This window comes from Oncorhynchus gorbuscha, linkage group LG04 (genome assembly GCF_021184085.1).
Source record: "Oncorhynchus gorbuscha isolate QuinsamMale2020 ecotype Even-year linkage group LG04, OgorEven_v1.0, whole genome shotgun sequence".
NCBI lineage: Eukaryota > Metazoa > Chordata > Actinopteri > Salmoniformes > Salmonidae > Oncorhynchus > Oncorhynchus gorbuscha.
The window spans coordinates 27,833,513-27,848,351 of record NC_060176.1 but is presented as its reverse complement, the minus strand read 5'-3'; the positions used below and the strand labels follow the sequence as shown (position 1 = coordinate 27,848,351).

General features: G+C 42.6%; 1 protein-coding gene across 1 annotated transcript in view; it reads left to right on the top strand.

Annotated features, from left to right (window-relative positions):
• The window catches only part of LOC124033932 (MAP kinase-activating death domain protein-like), an 84,156-nt gene extending 70,319 nt beyond the window's left edge, over positions 1-13,837 (top strand). The window contains 2 exon segments of the mRNA XM_046346417.1: positions 12,809-12,855; positions 13,191-13,837. Coding sequence (XP_046202373.1) covers positions 12,809-12,855; positions 13,191-13,304 — 161 coding nt within the window. The 3' untranslated portion in view covers positions 13,305-13,837.
• Positions 13,838-14,839: the final 1,002 nt, after the last annotated feature.

Below are 14,839 nucleotides of genomic sequence, written 5' to 3'. Positions count from 1 at the left end.
TCCTCACTTAAGAGCATTCCTCCTCTCCGTTCCCACCTTCTCTCATGCCCCTCATTCTTTATGCAGAATCCCCCTCGTTCCTTTCTTGTACCCTTGCCTGAGTTTCTGCCTGTCCTTCTGACATTTTATGAAACTTTCTGCTCCTCTCCCATCACTTGAAAAAAGCAAACCTCTCTAGCGTTGTTTTTCCCTCAATGTTTTGGGGTTTTGAGACTAAGAAACCTGGCGACTTGACAATGTGGGGAGCTGAGGGTTTTGAACTGCCCCCTTCCCCTCCCCATTTTTTCCGACCCCTACATCTCTTTCGTAGGTTCAGTTACTAATGAAAAGTCTGTCCTCCGACACTGGCTTTGAACTTGGTCTAGGGAGTTGGGCCTCATTAAAAGGATACTTCGGGATTTTAGCAATCTACTTACCCAGTCAGATAAACTCGTGGATACCATTTTTATGTCTCTATGTCTAGTATAAAGGAAGTTAGATGTAGTTTCGTGAGCCCATAAACGCCGTCATTACGCTAACGCTAGTTAGCAATGGTTTTAGTTAGCAACTTCCTTCAAACTGCACGCAGAGACATAAAAATAGTATCCATGAGTTAATCTGACAATGGGGAAGTAGATAAAGGGCCAAAATGCCAAAGTATCCCTTTAACAGCTTATGTGTTTGTGACATCTTTAAGTGTTCAGTTTCTTGGTTAACACACTTTGTTTTTCCCCTATAATGTCCTGCTTAGTTTCTTTCCCATTCTCCACATTGTTTTACATTGTTATTGTTGTTGCTGTACACATTTGTTCGCACTGTGACTCATGCACAGTCTCCGATTTGTTTTTAGTATTTTCAAGCCATTCGTGTGAGTTCTTTCCTTTTCCGTGGGCCATGTATGTCCTTCTTTACACAATCATTTTGATGCCTGTATTCAAATGGTTTGCTGCTACAAACAGTTGAATCTATTCATCAAAACACATCTAGGAACAGTAAGGGAGGCAGGAAAAAAACACTTTTTTAGGAAACAACCAAACTATGTATTTTTTTTATCAGCTGAGAAACTGAGCCAACTCATACAGGTATACTGTTTGACATGTACCACAAGGATAAAGCTGGCGGCAAGCTAGAAGCGAGGTTGAAGTTTGGGTGGTTCTCGCAAACGAAGCAAAATAAACAAACGAGCCAGCTTTTTGTCAGAGCTGTTTGCCACCGCTGTGGACTGGGCAGATGAAATTCTCTAACTTTGTGAACTCATCTCTGGTGAACTATGCAGACAGTCATGAAGATGGTAGTCCGGTATGCAGACATGGTGGAAACATAACCAAACTGTCCCCAAGTTTTATTCACACACAAGCAGTTTTCCATAGTCAGCTTTAAAGATGATAGCTAGCTACGTAACTTAGCTGTGGCTGTTTGCTTGTCAGCATAGCTTGTAGAAAACGATGCTTTTTGCCCTGGTATAGTGCGACGCTAGCCCCTGTGTCTTTGGTCAAAAAGACATGCAAGCCGTTGATTCACTGTGGTCACCTCAATTCCACAGCAACCAGAATAATGGTGAATATATAGTAGTAAAGATGTGTGTTGTTTCTACTAGAGAAAATTAATAATAATACAATATTAGTAATGTATATGCATTCACTAGAAAAGACTGACATTAGAATAGGTAATATGCATAAACAGAAAATAATATGCATAAATAGTCAAAAGGAATGTATACATAAACATAATGGCAATAATACCTAAGTAATAGACATACATAATAAGTGGCTGTGATGTATAAATAATAGGTGATACACGTAAACAATATGCATATATTGGTTGCAATAATAAACTGTGCCACTAGGCTGCAGACGAGCCCTGTAATAGCTCTAATTGCAAAGGCTGACTGACATCCGGGAAGATTCCGGAAAGGGCGGCGCTAGAGAACCTCTAGCCTCTTGCTCTAGAACCTCTAACCTCTTGCTCCTACCTGACACACAGACGTCCCATCTAGACATCTGGAAATGCAAATGCGCTACGCTAAATGCTAAGAGTACTAGTTAAACTCAAACGTTCATTAAAATACACATGCAGGGTATTGAATTAAAGCTACACTCGTTTTAAAATGCTTTCCGGCGAAAGCATGAGAAGCTATTATCTGATAGCATGTAACACCCCAAAAGACCCGCAGGGGACGTAAACAAGCATACACAAACCGCACAAATAAAATATAAAACATTCATTACCTTTGACCATCTTCTTTGTTGACACTCCTAGATGTCCCATAATCACTATTGGGTCTTTTTATCGGTCGATAAAAATCGACCGATATATCGATTAAATCGGTCCATATATAGCCTAGATATCGATCTATGAAGACTGTGTGATAAATGGAAAAAAATAGCGTCTTATAATGTAACGTAATTTTTTTTAATTAAAAAAGTCGACGATAAACTTTCACAAAACACTTCAAAATACTTTTGTAATGCAACTTTAGGTATTAGTAAACGTTAATAAGCGATCAAATTGATCACGAGGCGAAGTATATTCTTTAGCTGTCCGTCTGGAAATAATGTCCGGGTAAATCTCAACCAAAATATCAGGTCGGAGACCGGAAGAAATGCGCTGCCTTGCGTCTGTTTGACCAAGAAACAAATAGTAGGCAAATGAAAAGACTCTAGACAACGTGTGGAAGCTGTAGGTATTGCAACCTCAGCCCCATTAAATGTGGTTCACCTTTATCAATGGGTTCAAGTCGCGCGTGGATATATTTTTCCATTTTCAGTGATAAGATTTTCCTGCACTTTTCGATGAAACGCACGTTCTGTTATAGTCACAGCCGTGATTTAACCAGTTTTATAAACGTCTGAGTGTTTTCTATCCACCCATACTAATCATATGCATATACTATATTCCTGGCATGAGCAGCAGTGCGCTGAAATGTTGCGCAATTTTTAACAGAATGTTCGAAAAAGTAGGGGGTAGGAGTAAAAGGTTAACGTCTGCGTTTCAAACTCAAAGTAGACCTAGGCCCTAAACCCTCAGGCCTTGAATCACATTTTTCATTGTCACATCCGAGTGTTCTTTTAAATGTCCCTTGCCCAAGCGAGGGAGAGTGATGATTGGAGAGGCAACGTCCTTGGTGGAAATCTTGAAGTTGAGCTTAAAAACAACCAACCTAAAGCTATTGTTTTATTACATTTTTATTTAATCAGGGTCTGTAGTAATGCCTGTAGCACTGAGATGCAGTGCCTTAGACCTCTGCGCCACTCGAGAGCACAATGTACCTAGTAAGATAACGTAGCTAGCTAGCACTCCTGTCAGGTAGCTAGCTACAGTTACCCATAGTTGGCTAGCTAGTTTTATAGTTTGGTAACTTACTCTAATGCATTTCTGAATTCCAAAACATATGTTTATGACTCTAGCTACGTTTTATAGGCTCCTCACTACGAGACGACGCCAATTTTCCAATGCTAAAATCAATGTCGTTTATATATTGTTTTAGCAAGCTAGGTTCATAATGTTTTCTAACATGCTGAAAATGCAGCCTTGTTGATTTAAATGTAAAACTTTGTGGCCACCAGAGTTTGACATGTGACTACAGATTGAATTGTGGGTGATATCCTGATACCCTGCAAGTGACCAAAGTTCTTCACTCGCTCAGATGGCAATCAAACTGCATCCAGTTTCACTGGGGATTCCCAGAGGGAAAATTGCTAGACCAAGGGCTGAGTGGGTAAAAATAACGTGTTTGGACTGCAGCCTAGTGGGTGCCGTATTTCCCCATAGAGAATAACAGGCATAAATGGCGAACTGCCTAAATGGCCTGCAGTTACATACAACACTGTAGAATAGGAATTTACAGGTACAAATAACATGCATACATGGTAACAAAATGGATAGAAGTAGCAAAAGGGATAGAAGTAAGATTATATGGAATATAAACCTGTACAAGATACTGTTCTGACCACTGCTTACCGCAACAGTGCAAAGACCAGTTAGAGGAACCTTAATGAAAGCCTACATAATATACAGCTTAACAAGGAACGTGAACTATACGTCGTAACCCAATACTGATATATTAATTTGTAATAGACAATATATAAAAATGAGTAGCAAGGCTACATGAACTGGAACTAGCATAAGCTAACCAGGATAAGTTAGCAAGGCAAGATAGCAATGATGCTGTAGAATGTTACAGGAGTTATAACTTGGTTTATCTGTGGCGATTATACAACAGGCATAGCAAAAAAATTCTAATCAGATTACAGGCATAGCGATAAAATAAAAAAAGTTTAACACCACTTTGTTTTCTCAATCACATTCAATTCAGCATTGTACAAAAGACGCGTTTAAGTTTGTTCCACCTGAGTGAGTCTGACCACAAGTCAGAGACCACTATAATGATGCACCAAATGCGTTTGGATACTTTTTGTCTTCTACTCTGTAGCGGTGCATGGATAATATCACTGGGGAAGCCAAGCCAGGGAAAAAAGCCATATTACAACCTATGTGTTGTGATATTTGCATTGTTTGCTCTGTAACCCCCCCCCACACACACACACACACACATTCTGAAATAACATTTTTGTCCCACCCACTTTTATCATTGGAATGTGAAACAAAACGAGGCAACGGGGTGCTTTAGAACCATGTGGATGCCTCTGAACGGTCGGGTAGGCTGTTTGGATTATTTATCCGAATGGATTAAAAATGTGTCCCCTTCACTTCTAAAACCAAAGTTGCACCCCTGAATTCAACCACTTTTGTTTCATCACAAAACCGGAGAGTAACCTCTGTCTGTTGAAGTGCACAAAGCATACTGCATGTAACACACAGTCACATGACCTACAGCATGGTCAAGCAAGTTGATGTTTACAAAATGTTCGGACTACTAAACAACTTTTGATTAAGAACAAAGGAGCGTTACCACAAGTTGCAAAGAAAACGGGAGCTGCCTCCACTATTCCAACACCATTTCAACATCATCAAATCATCTATTCTTACTCTAATACAGTGACAACTAAAAGATACCAAAAACAATTTAGTCCAATCAACGTAAGCTAAATATGATGTGGCTGTCCATTGGTTTTATTTGTGTGTGTGAGAATGCAGAAAAAAACATGTTGATTCACCCTACTACAAGCATTTCACTACACCCGCAATAACATCTGCTAAATATGTGTATGTGACCAATAAAATTTGCAACGTCAATGACATCCTCTCATGTTGACAATTGTCATACAATGTACACTTTTATTTGTTGTTATCCTAGGCTACCTAGCTAAAATGCTTGCTCGCTAGCCTAACTTCCTTTCGTGGGAAACGTTAGCTAGTTAACATTAGCCTTCTCCGTATAGCTACATAGCTATTGAACTATCATCCTCTCAGTCCAGGGTAACAATGTATGAATTAATGGTTGAATCAGAATTGCCTTCATAATTATTGCCTAGTACGGGGAATTAAATAAAAACAGTCCAAATCCCTATCTCTATCCATGACAAGGAAAGGGCTCATTTTAGCAAGCTAGCCACTGGAGGACAACAACTCGAGATGCAACAATTCAAATCATCACATTTTATTTGTCACGAATACAACAGGTGAATACAGTGAAATGCTTATTTACAAGCCCTTAACCAAAAATGCAGTTAAGAAAAAAAGTGAAGTATTGACTAAAATAAACTGAATTTAAAAAATAACAAATAATTAAGGAGCAACAATAAAATAACAGTGAGGCTATATTCAGGGGGTACCGGTACAGAGTCGGAGTGCGGGGCACCGGTTAATTGAGGAATGTAGGTAGAGGTAAAGTGGCTATGCGTGGATAATACACCGAGAGTAGCAGCAGTGTAAAAATGGGGGGTAGGGACAATGCAAATAGTCTGGGTAGCCATTTGATTAGCTGTTAATGAGTCTTATGGCTTGGGGGTAGAAGCTGTTAAGAAGCCTTTTGGACCTGGACTTGTCTCTCCGGTGTCTTTGGCAATTTGTTGGGCCTTCCTCTGATACCGCTTAGTATAGAGGTCCTGGATGGCAGGAAGGTTGGCGCCAGTGATGTACTGGGCCGTACACACTACCCTCTAGTGCCTTGCGGTTGGAGGCCGAGCAGTTGCCATACCAGGAGGTAACACAACCATTCAGGATGCTCTCGATGGTGCAGCTGTAGAACTCTTTTTTTCCCCCCCCTATTTTTCCTGAGGACCCATGCCAAATCTTTTCAGTCTCCTGAGGGGGATTACTGTAATTGCTGGACTATTAAGCACACCTGAATATAAACCGCACCCACTGAATTATTAAAAAATATGTATTCTGTACATAAATAAGCCGCACATGTCTATAAGCCGCAGGTGCCTACCGGTACATTGAAACAAATGAACTTTACACAGCCTGTAAACAAAACACTGCTTGTAACAAAAATTAAAACAGTAGCCTACCAAGAAAGTCATTGGTCACTATATTCCTACTCCTGTGCACTGAAACCACTGAAGCCATCTCCTTCGGTGTCGGAGTTGAATAGCCTCAGAATTGCTTCATCTGATGTTGGATCGTTTTCATTGTCGCTCTCGTCACTTTCATCCGGAGGCAAATACCCCGCTGAGCTCATGCTGCCCCTTCAACACGCAGCAGTCCAGCCTTTTGAAACCCGTTGATGATAGTGGATTTTTTGACAATGCTCCACGCTGTCAGGACCCACTGGCAGACTTGACCATAAGTTGCTCTTCGCATGCGGCCCGTTTTAGTGAAGGATTTCTCCCCACTTGTCATCCAAGCCTCCCACTGAACAAGGAGCGCCACCTTAAATGCACGATTTACACTGATGTGGAGTGGCTGCAAATACTTTGGGCCATCTGCTTTTCTTCCCTCTGAAAGCTGTTGTCTTTTTGCACTGAGTCAGTTCCTCACGCTGCTTTCCAACGTCTTATCGACTCATTAAGGCCAAGCTCCCGTGCAGCAGCTCTATTTCCTTTTCCAACTGCCAGATCGATCGCCTTCAACTTGAAAGCTGCATCATATGCATTTCTCTGTGTCTTTGCCATGATGAGGTTGACAAAATTACTACCATAATCAGAATGATGGGAAGTTTGAGCGCCCTCGATTTACGTCACATTATGTGACGGTGCTCAGTTTTTTGGCGGCATGAATCTTGTGAAAGCGGGAACAATCCATAAATTAGCCGCGTCATTGTATAAACCGCGAGGTTCAAAGCGTGGGAATAAAGTAGCAGCTTATAGTCCGGAAATTACGGTAGGTGTTGTTGTGCCCCCTTCACAACTGTCTTGGTGTGTTTGGACCATGATAGTTTGTTGATGTGGACACCAAGGAACTCAACCTGCTCCACGACAGCCCTGTCGATGAGAATGGGGGTGTTTTCGGTCCTCCTTTTTCTGTTGTCCACAAACATCTCCTTTGTCTTGATCATGTTTAGGGAGAGGTTGTTATCCTGGCACCACACTGCCAGGTCTCTGACCTCCTCCCTATAGGCTGTCTCATCGTTGTCGGTGATCAGGCCTACCACTGTTGTGTCGTCGGCAAACTTGGTGGTGATGGTGTTGGAGTCGTGCTTGGCATTCATGGGTGAACAAGTAGTAAAGGAGGGGACTGAGCACGCACCCCTGGGGGGCCCCCGTGTCGAGGATCAGCATGATGGATGTGGTGTTACCTACCCTTACCACCTGGGGGTGGCCCATCAGGAAATCCAGGATCCAGTTGCAGAGGGAGTTGTTGAGTCCCAGGGTCCTTAGCTTAGTGATGAGCTTTGAGTGCACTATGGTGTTGAACGCTGAGCTGTAGTCAATGAACAGTATTCTCACATAGGTGTTCCTTTTCTCCAGGTGGGAAAGGGCAGTGTGGAGTGTAATAGAGATTGCATCATCTGTGGATCTGTTGGGGCGGTATGCAAATTGGAGTGGGTCTAGGGTTTCTGGGGTAATGGTGTTGATGTGAGCATTTGAATGCACTACATGGCTACATTGAAATTATGCTTTACAGGGAAAGCAATCGAAGCGTTTGTAAGTTTATCGATCGCCTGACAAAACATTAAGTACGCTTAGCATCAGGTAGCTTGGTCACGAAAATCAGAAAAGCAATCAAATTAATCGTTTACCTTTGATCTTCGGATGTTTTCACTCACGAGACTCCCAGTTACAAGTCGCTCTGGATAAGAGCGTCTGCTAAATGACTTAAATGTAAAATGTACACAACAAATGTTCCTTTTGTTCCATAAAGATGATTTTTATATCCAAAATACCTCTGTTTGTTTGGTGCATTATGTTCAGAAATCCACAGGAAAGAGAGGTCACGACAACGCAGACAAATTCCAAATAATATCCGTAACGTCCACAGAAACATGTCAAACGTTTTTTATAATCAATCCTCAGGTTGTTTTTAAAATATATAATCGATAATATATCAACTGCAAATGTCTTTCACAGTAGGAGAGGAAAAAACAATAGCTGCCCAAATTCTGTTGCGCTAGCAAAACTCATGTGACCACTTGGCGCGATGTTATTGTTCTGGCTCATTTTTCAAAATAAAAGCCTGAAACCATGTCTGAAACTATGTCTGAAGACTGACACCTTGAGGAAGCGATAGCAAAAGGAATCTGGTTGATATCCCTTTAAATGGAGCTATGGAACATGGAGTTTTCAAAATAGAAGCCACTTCATGGTTTGATTTTTCTCAGGGTTTTGCCTGCAATATCAGTTCTGTTATAATCAGACAATATTTTGACAGTTTTGGAAACTTTAGAATGTTTTCTATCCTAATGTCAATTATATGCATATTCTTGCATCTGGTCCTGAGAAATAGGCAGTTTACTTTGGGAACGTTATTTTTCCAAACATAAAAATAGTGGTTTATAGGTTTAAGGCTATGGAGAGTGTGATCACACAGTCGTCCGGAACAGCTGAAGCTCTCATGCATGCTTCAGTGTTGCTTGTCTCGTAGAGAGCATGGAAGTTATTTAGCTCGTCTGGTAGGCTCGTGTCACTAGGCAGCTCACGGCTGTGCTCCCCTTTGTAGTCTGTAATAGTTTACAAGCCCTGCTACATCCAACGAGCGACGGAGCTGATTTAGTACGATTCAATCTTAGTCCTCTATTGATGCTTTGCCTGTTTGATGTTTCGTCGGGGGGCATAGATTGTTTTCCTATAAGCGTCCAGGTTAGAGTCCCTCTCCTTGAAAGCGGCAGCTCTACCATTTACCTCAATGCGGATGTTGCCTGTAATCCATGGCTTCTGGTTGGGGTATGTATGTACAGTCACTGTGGGGACGACGTCATCGATGCACTTATTGATGAAGCTAGTGACTGATGTGGTGTATTCCTCAATGCCATCGGAAGAAGAATCCCGGAACACATTCCAGTCTGTGCTAGCAAAATAGTCCTGTATCTTAGCATCTGCATCATCTGACCACTTCCTTGTTGAGTGAGTCACTGGTACTTCATGCTTTAGTTTTTGCTTATAAGCAGGAGGATAGAGTAATGGTCAGATTTGCCAAATGGAGGGCGAGGGAGAGCTTGTACACGTCTCTGTGTGTGGAGTAAAAGTGGTCTAGAGTTTTGTTTTTTCTCTCTGGTTGCACATTTAATATGCTGGTAGAAATGATGTAATACGGATTTAAGTTTCCCTGCATTAAAGTCCCTGGCCACTAGAAGTGCCGCCTCTGGATGATCATTTTCTTGTTTGCTTATGGCCTTATGCAGCTCTTTGAGTGCTGCCTTAGTGCCAGCATCGGTTTGTGGTGGTAAATAGACAGCTACGAAGAATATAGATGATTAACACTCAAATATTCTTGTCTACAGCTTATCATGAGATGCTCTACCCCAGGCAAGCAAAACCTTGAGACTTCCTTAATATTAGATTTTGTGCACCAGCTGTTATTTACAAATAGACACAGACCGCCACCCCTTGTCTTGCCATAGGCAGCTGTTCTATCTTGCCGATGGACTGAAAGCCCCGCCAGCTGTATGTTATCCATGTTGTCTTTCAGCCACGACTCAGTGAAACATAAGATATTACAGTTTTTAATGTCACGTTGGTAGGATAGTCTTGATCTGAGCTCATCCATTTTGTAATTCAATGATTGCACGTTGGCTATTAGGACTGATGGTAGAGGGGGATTACTCACTCGCTGTCGGATCCTAACAAGGCACCCCGACCTACGTCCCCCATATCTCTGTCTCTTCTTCATGCAAATTCCGGGGATTTGGGCCTTGTCGGGTGTCTGAAGAAAATCCTCCTTTGCGTCCGACTAGTTAAAGAAAAAATCTTCATCCAGTACGAGGTGAGTAATCGCAGTCCTGATGTCCAGAAGCTCTTTTCCATCATAAGAGACGGTGGCAGAAACATTATGTACAAAATAAGTTACAAATAATGCAAAAAAAAACCCACACAATTGGTTAGGAGCCCGTAAAAACGGCAGCCATCTGCTCAGGCGCCATCTCTACATCAATTCAAGTTGTTTCTATCAATTGTGTAATTTTATTGAGTGAAGCCAAATCCAAATTGGCTTCCCTTGACACTTTCTTGATTCGCCCAGGAGCTTTCAAAGTTGAGCTCACTCAGTTCAGCGCCACGCTGATTGGCTATTATTTTATTTACAAAATATCAAGGGAGGTCAAATGCTTGCTGGCTTCCCTTGCATTCAATGCTACGGATGGCAACAATGTCATACTCTATGACCAGACCGCATCAGATACAGTGGGGAGAACAAGTTTTTGATACACTACCGATTTTGCAGGTTTTCCTACTTACAAAGCATGTAGAGATCTGTAATTGTTATCATAGATACACTTCAACTGTGAGATACGGAATCTAAAACTAAAATCCAGAAAATCACATTGTATGATTTTTAAGTAATTAATTTGCATTTTATTGCATGACATAAGTATTTGATACATCAGAAAAGCAGAACTTAATATTTCGTACAGAAATCTTTGTTTGCAATTACAGAGATCATACGTTTCCTGTAGTTCTTGACCTGGTTTGCACACACTGCAGCTGGGATTTTGGCCCACTCCTCCATACAGACCTTCTCCTGATCCTTCAGGTTTTGGGGCTGTCACTGTGCAATACGCACTTTCAGCTCCCTCCAAAGATTTTCTATTGGGTTCAGGTCTGGAGACTGGCTAGGCCACTCCAGGACCTTGAGATGCTTCTTACGGAGCCACTCCTTAGTTATCCTGGCTGTGTGTTTCGGGCCGTTGTCATGCTGGAAGACCCAGCCACGACCCATCTTCAATGCTCTTACTGAGGGAAGGAGGTTGTTGGCCAAGATCTCATGATACATGGCCCCATCCATCCTCCACTCAATACGGTGCAGTCGTCCTGTCCCCCAAAGAATGATGTCTCCACCTCCATGCTTCACTGTTGGGATGGTGTTCTTGGGGTTGTACTCATCCTTCTTCTTCCTCCAAACACGGCAAGTGGAGTTTAGACCAAAAAGCTATATTTTTGTCTCATCAGACCACATGACCTTCTCCCATTCCTCCTCTGGATCTGGATCATCCAGATGATTATTGGCAAACTTCAGACGGGCCTGGACATGCGCTGGCTTGACCAGGGGGACCTTGCGTGAGCTGCAGGATTTTAATCCATGACGGCGTAGTGTGTAACTAATGGTTTTCTTTGAGACTGTGGTCCCAGCTCTCTTCAGGTCATTGACCAGGTCCTGCCATTTTTGTTCTGGGCTGATCCCACACCTTCCTCATGATCATTGATGCCCCACGAGGTGAGATCTTGCATGGAGCCCCAGACCGAGGGTGATTGACTGTCATCTTGAACTTAATAAATAAAATAAATGCAAATTAATTACTTAAATCATACAATGTGATTTTCTGGATTTTTGTTTTAGTTTCCGTCTCTCACAGTTGAAATGTGTGTCCTATGATAAAAATTACAGACCTCTACATGCTTTGTAAGTAGGAAAACCTGCAAAATCGGCTGTGTATCAAATACTTGTTCTCCCACTGTAGATAGACAGAGGGGCACTGTGTTGCTCTCTCGGGTGCTTTCTACATTCAGCCTCTTGCAAATTGATGGAAAATGATGAAAAGACTAAAGATAGATATATTTTTGGTCAATTTTTCAGGGAAGCCTGGCTTCCCTTGGCATCCATGAATACACACCACTGCTTCAAATGCCCCATAAGGGGTAAGTAATCCAAAAGTAACTGAAAGTAATCAGATTATGTTACTGAGTTTGGGTAATCCAAAAGTTACGTTACTGATTACAATTTTGGACCGGTAGTAATTGTAGCGGATTACATTTACAAAGTAACCTATCCAACCCTGCTCGTGACTGAGGTAGAAGAGGATTCTTCACCCACAGGCTTTCTTAGCGCATTATTGAACTTTGCTTCGCAAACACTATAATTTGAGAGGGTTTATGAAGAACATATTTTATGTCTGCAAGAACCACCCAAAGTTGCAATTCGATTCTACTGTCCCTCCCCCTTAAATATCAAATATATTTGCTAGACCTAGCCGTAGCAGAAATGTAATGTTGACAATACCACACTTTTTCAGATAGTATATGAAAGTATCCACCGTCTTGGACTTCAGGTTTTTATCATGCCCAAATAAAGCGTGTCTGTGTTTTGATTTGGTCCAATATAGCATATACCCAAAGCAAATCGGGTAGCATCATTTTCGTGATAAGTGTCAACTCTGAACCAGTTCAGTACTTGTGGACTCTCTTGGCCCACAGCCTCTTTTGCGCACCCTCTCATAGTCTGAAAACATTGGTCACATGCTACACCCCCTGCTACCCCCAGCTCTCACTTTTTCTTAAAGGGGGGTTTCAACCTCTTGAATCCTTTGTTTTGTCTCTTGCACCTGCACTTGTAGTTCCTGAAACTAAAGAAGTGGTGATCCACAAGTACAAGACACCCATGGTGAGTTGAACTCTTCCGCTGTCGTAGCTAACGCCATACTCTTGCCATTCAATAGCCACCAGATCTGTTTTAACAGTACTGCATAGCATATATGTCCTGACACAATTTTGAAGAGTAATACCTTTTCATTTCTAAAATGCATGTAATATACATTTTTTCAAATAATTATAATCCTCTTTTTGTTCATAAAACGATTAGTGTAAGTTCTACAGAGCCATGACACCGAACAATAAAGAGTAAGGAGACAAAAGTAGTATGACTACGCCACAAGTAGCTATGTCAAAGCTACACTTCCCTCATGCTCTCGCTCTCTTTTTTTTCTTGCTCTCAAACAGGCACACCAGATCTGTTACTCCGTCCTCTGCCTTTTCTCCTACGTGGCTGCGGTGAAAGGGAAGGAAGCAGAAGGCAAGTCCAAGCTCCTATCTCCAAGACCCCTGCCCAGCTAGTCTACGACCCATCCAATCTACACCCCCCCTCCCACCCACACACACACACACAAAAACCCCTGTGCCTCTCACTCTTCAACAAAGTGGAATCTCGGTCCTACTATGAAATTGAGTTCTGACAATCCTTGACCTACTTAAGCACACACCTCTACTCCTCTTTGCACCCTGTAAGTACATCTCCAAGAAATACCCTCTACTTTTGTGCATGGCCCTGTAAGTAAAATCCCGTGTGTGTGTGTGTACATAAACTAAGCAAAAAAAGAAACGTCCTCTCACTGTCAACTGCGTTTATTTTCAGCAAACTTAACATGTAAATATTTGTATGAACTTAACAAGATTCATCAACTGAGACATAAACTGAACAAGTTCCACAGACATTTGAATAACAGAAGTGGAAGTGTCCCTGCACAAAGGGGGGGTCAAAATCAAAAGTAACAGTCAGTATCTGGTGTGGTCCCCAGCTGCATTAAGTACGGCAGTGCATCTCCTCATGGACTGAGCCAGATTTGCCAGTTCTTGCTGTGAGATGTTACCCCACTCTTCCACCAAGGCACCTGCAAGTTCCCGGACATTTCTAGGGGGAATGGCCCTAGCCCTCACCCTCCGATCCAAACAGGTCCTAGACGTGCTCAATGGGATTGAGATCCTGGCTCTTCGCTGGCTTTGGCAGAACACTGACATCTGAAATCACGCACAGAATGAGCAGTATGGCTGGTGTCATTGTCATGCTGGAGGGTCATGTCAGGATGAGCCTGCTGGAAGGGGGTACCACATGAGGGAGAAGGATGTCTTCCCTGTAACGCACAGCGTTGAGATTGCCTGCAATGACAACAAGCTCAGTCCGATGATGCTGTAACACACCGCCCCAGACCATGGCGGACCCTCCACCTCCAAATCGATTCTGCTCCAGGCCTCGGTGTAACGCTCAATCCTTTGACGATAAATGCGAATCCGACCATCACCCCTGGTGAGACAAAACCGTGACTCGTCATTGAAGAGCACTTTTTGCCAGTCCTGTATGGTCGAGCGACGGTGGGTTTGTGCCCATAGGCGACGTTGTTGCCGGTGATGTGTGGTGAGGACCTGCCTTACAACAGGCCTCCAGCCTCTCTCAGCCTATTGCAGACAGTCTGAGCACTGATGGAGGGATTGTGCATTCCTAGTGTAACTCAGGCAGTTGTTGCCATGCTGTACCTGTCCCGCAGGTGTGATGTTCAGATGTACCGATCCTGTGTAGGTGTTGTTACACGTGGTCTGCCACTGCAAGGACAATCAGCTGTGTGTCTTCACTCCCTGTAGCGCTGTCTTAGGCGTCTCACAGTACAGACATTGCAATTTATTGCCCTGGCCACATCTGCAGTCCTCATGCCTCCTTGCAGCATGCCTAAGGCACATTCACTCAGATAAGCAGAGACCCTGGGCATCTTTCTTTTGGTGTTTTTCAGAGTCCATAGAAAACTTTAGTGTCCTAAGTTTTCAGAACTGTGACCTTAACTGCCCACCGTCTGTAGGCTGTTAGTGTCTTAATGACCGTT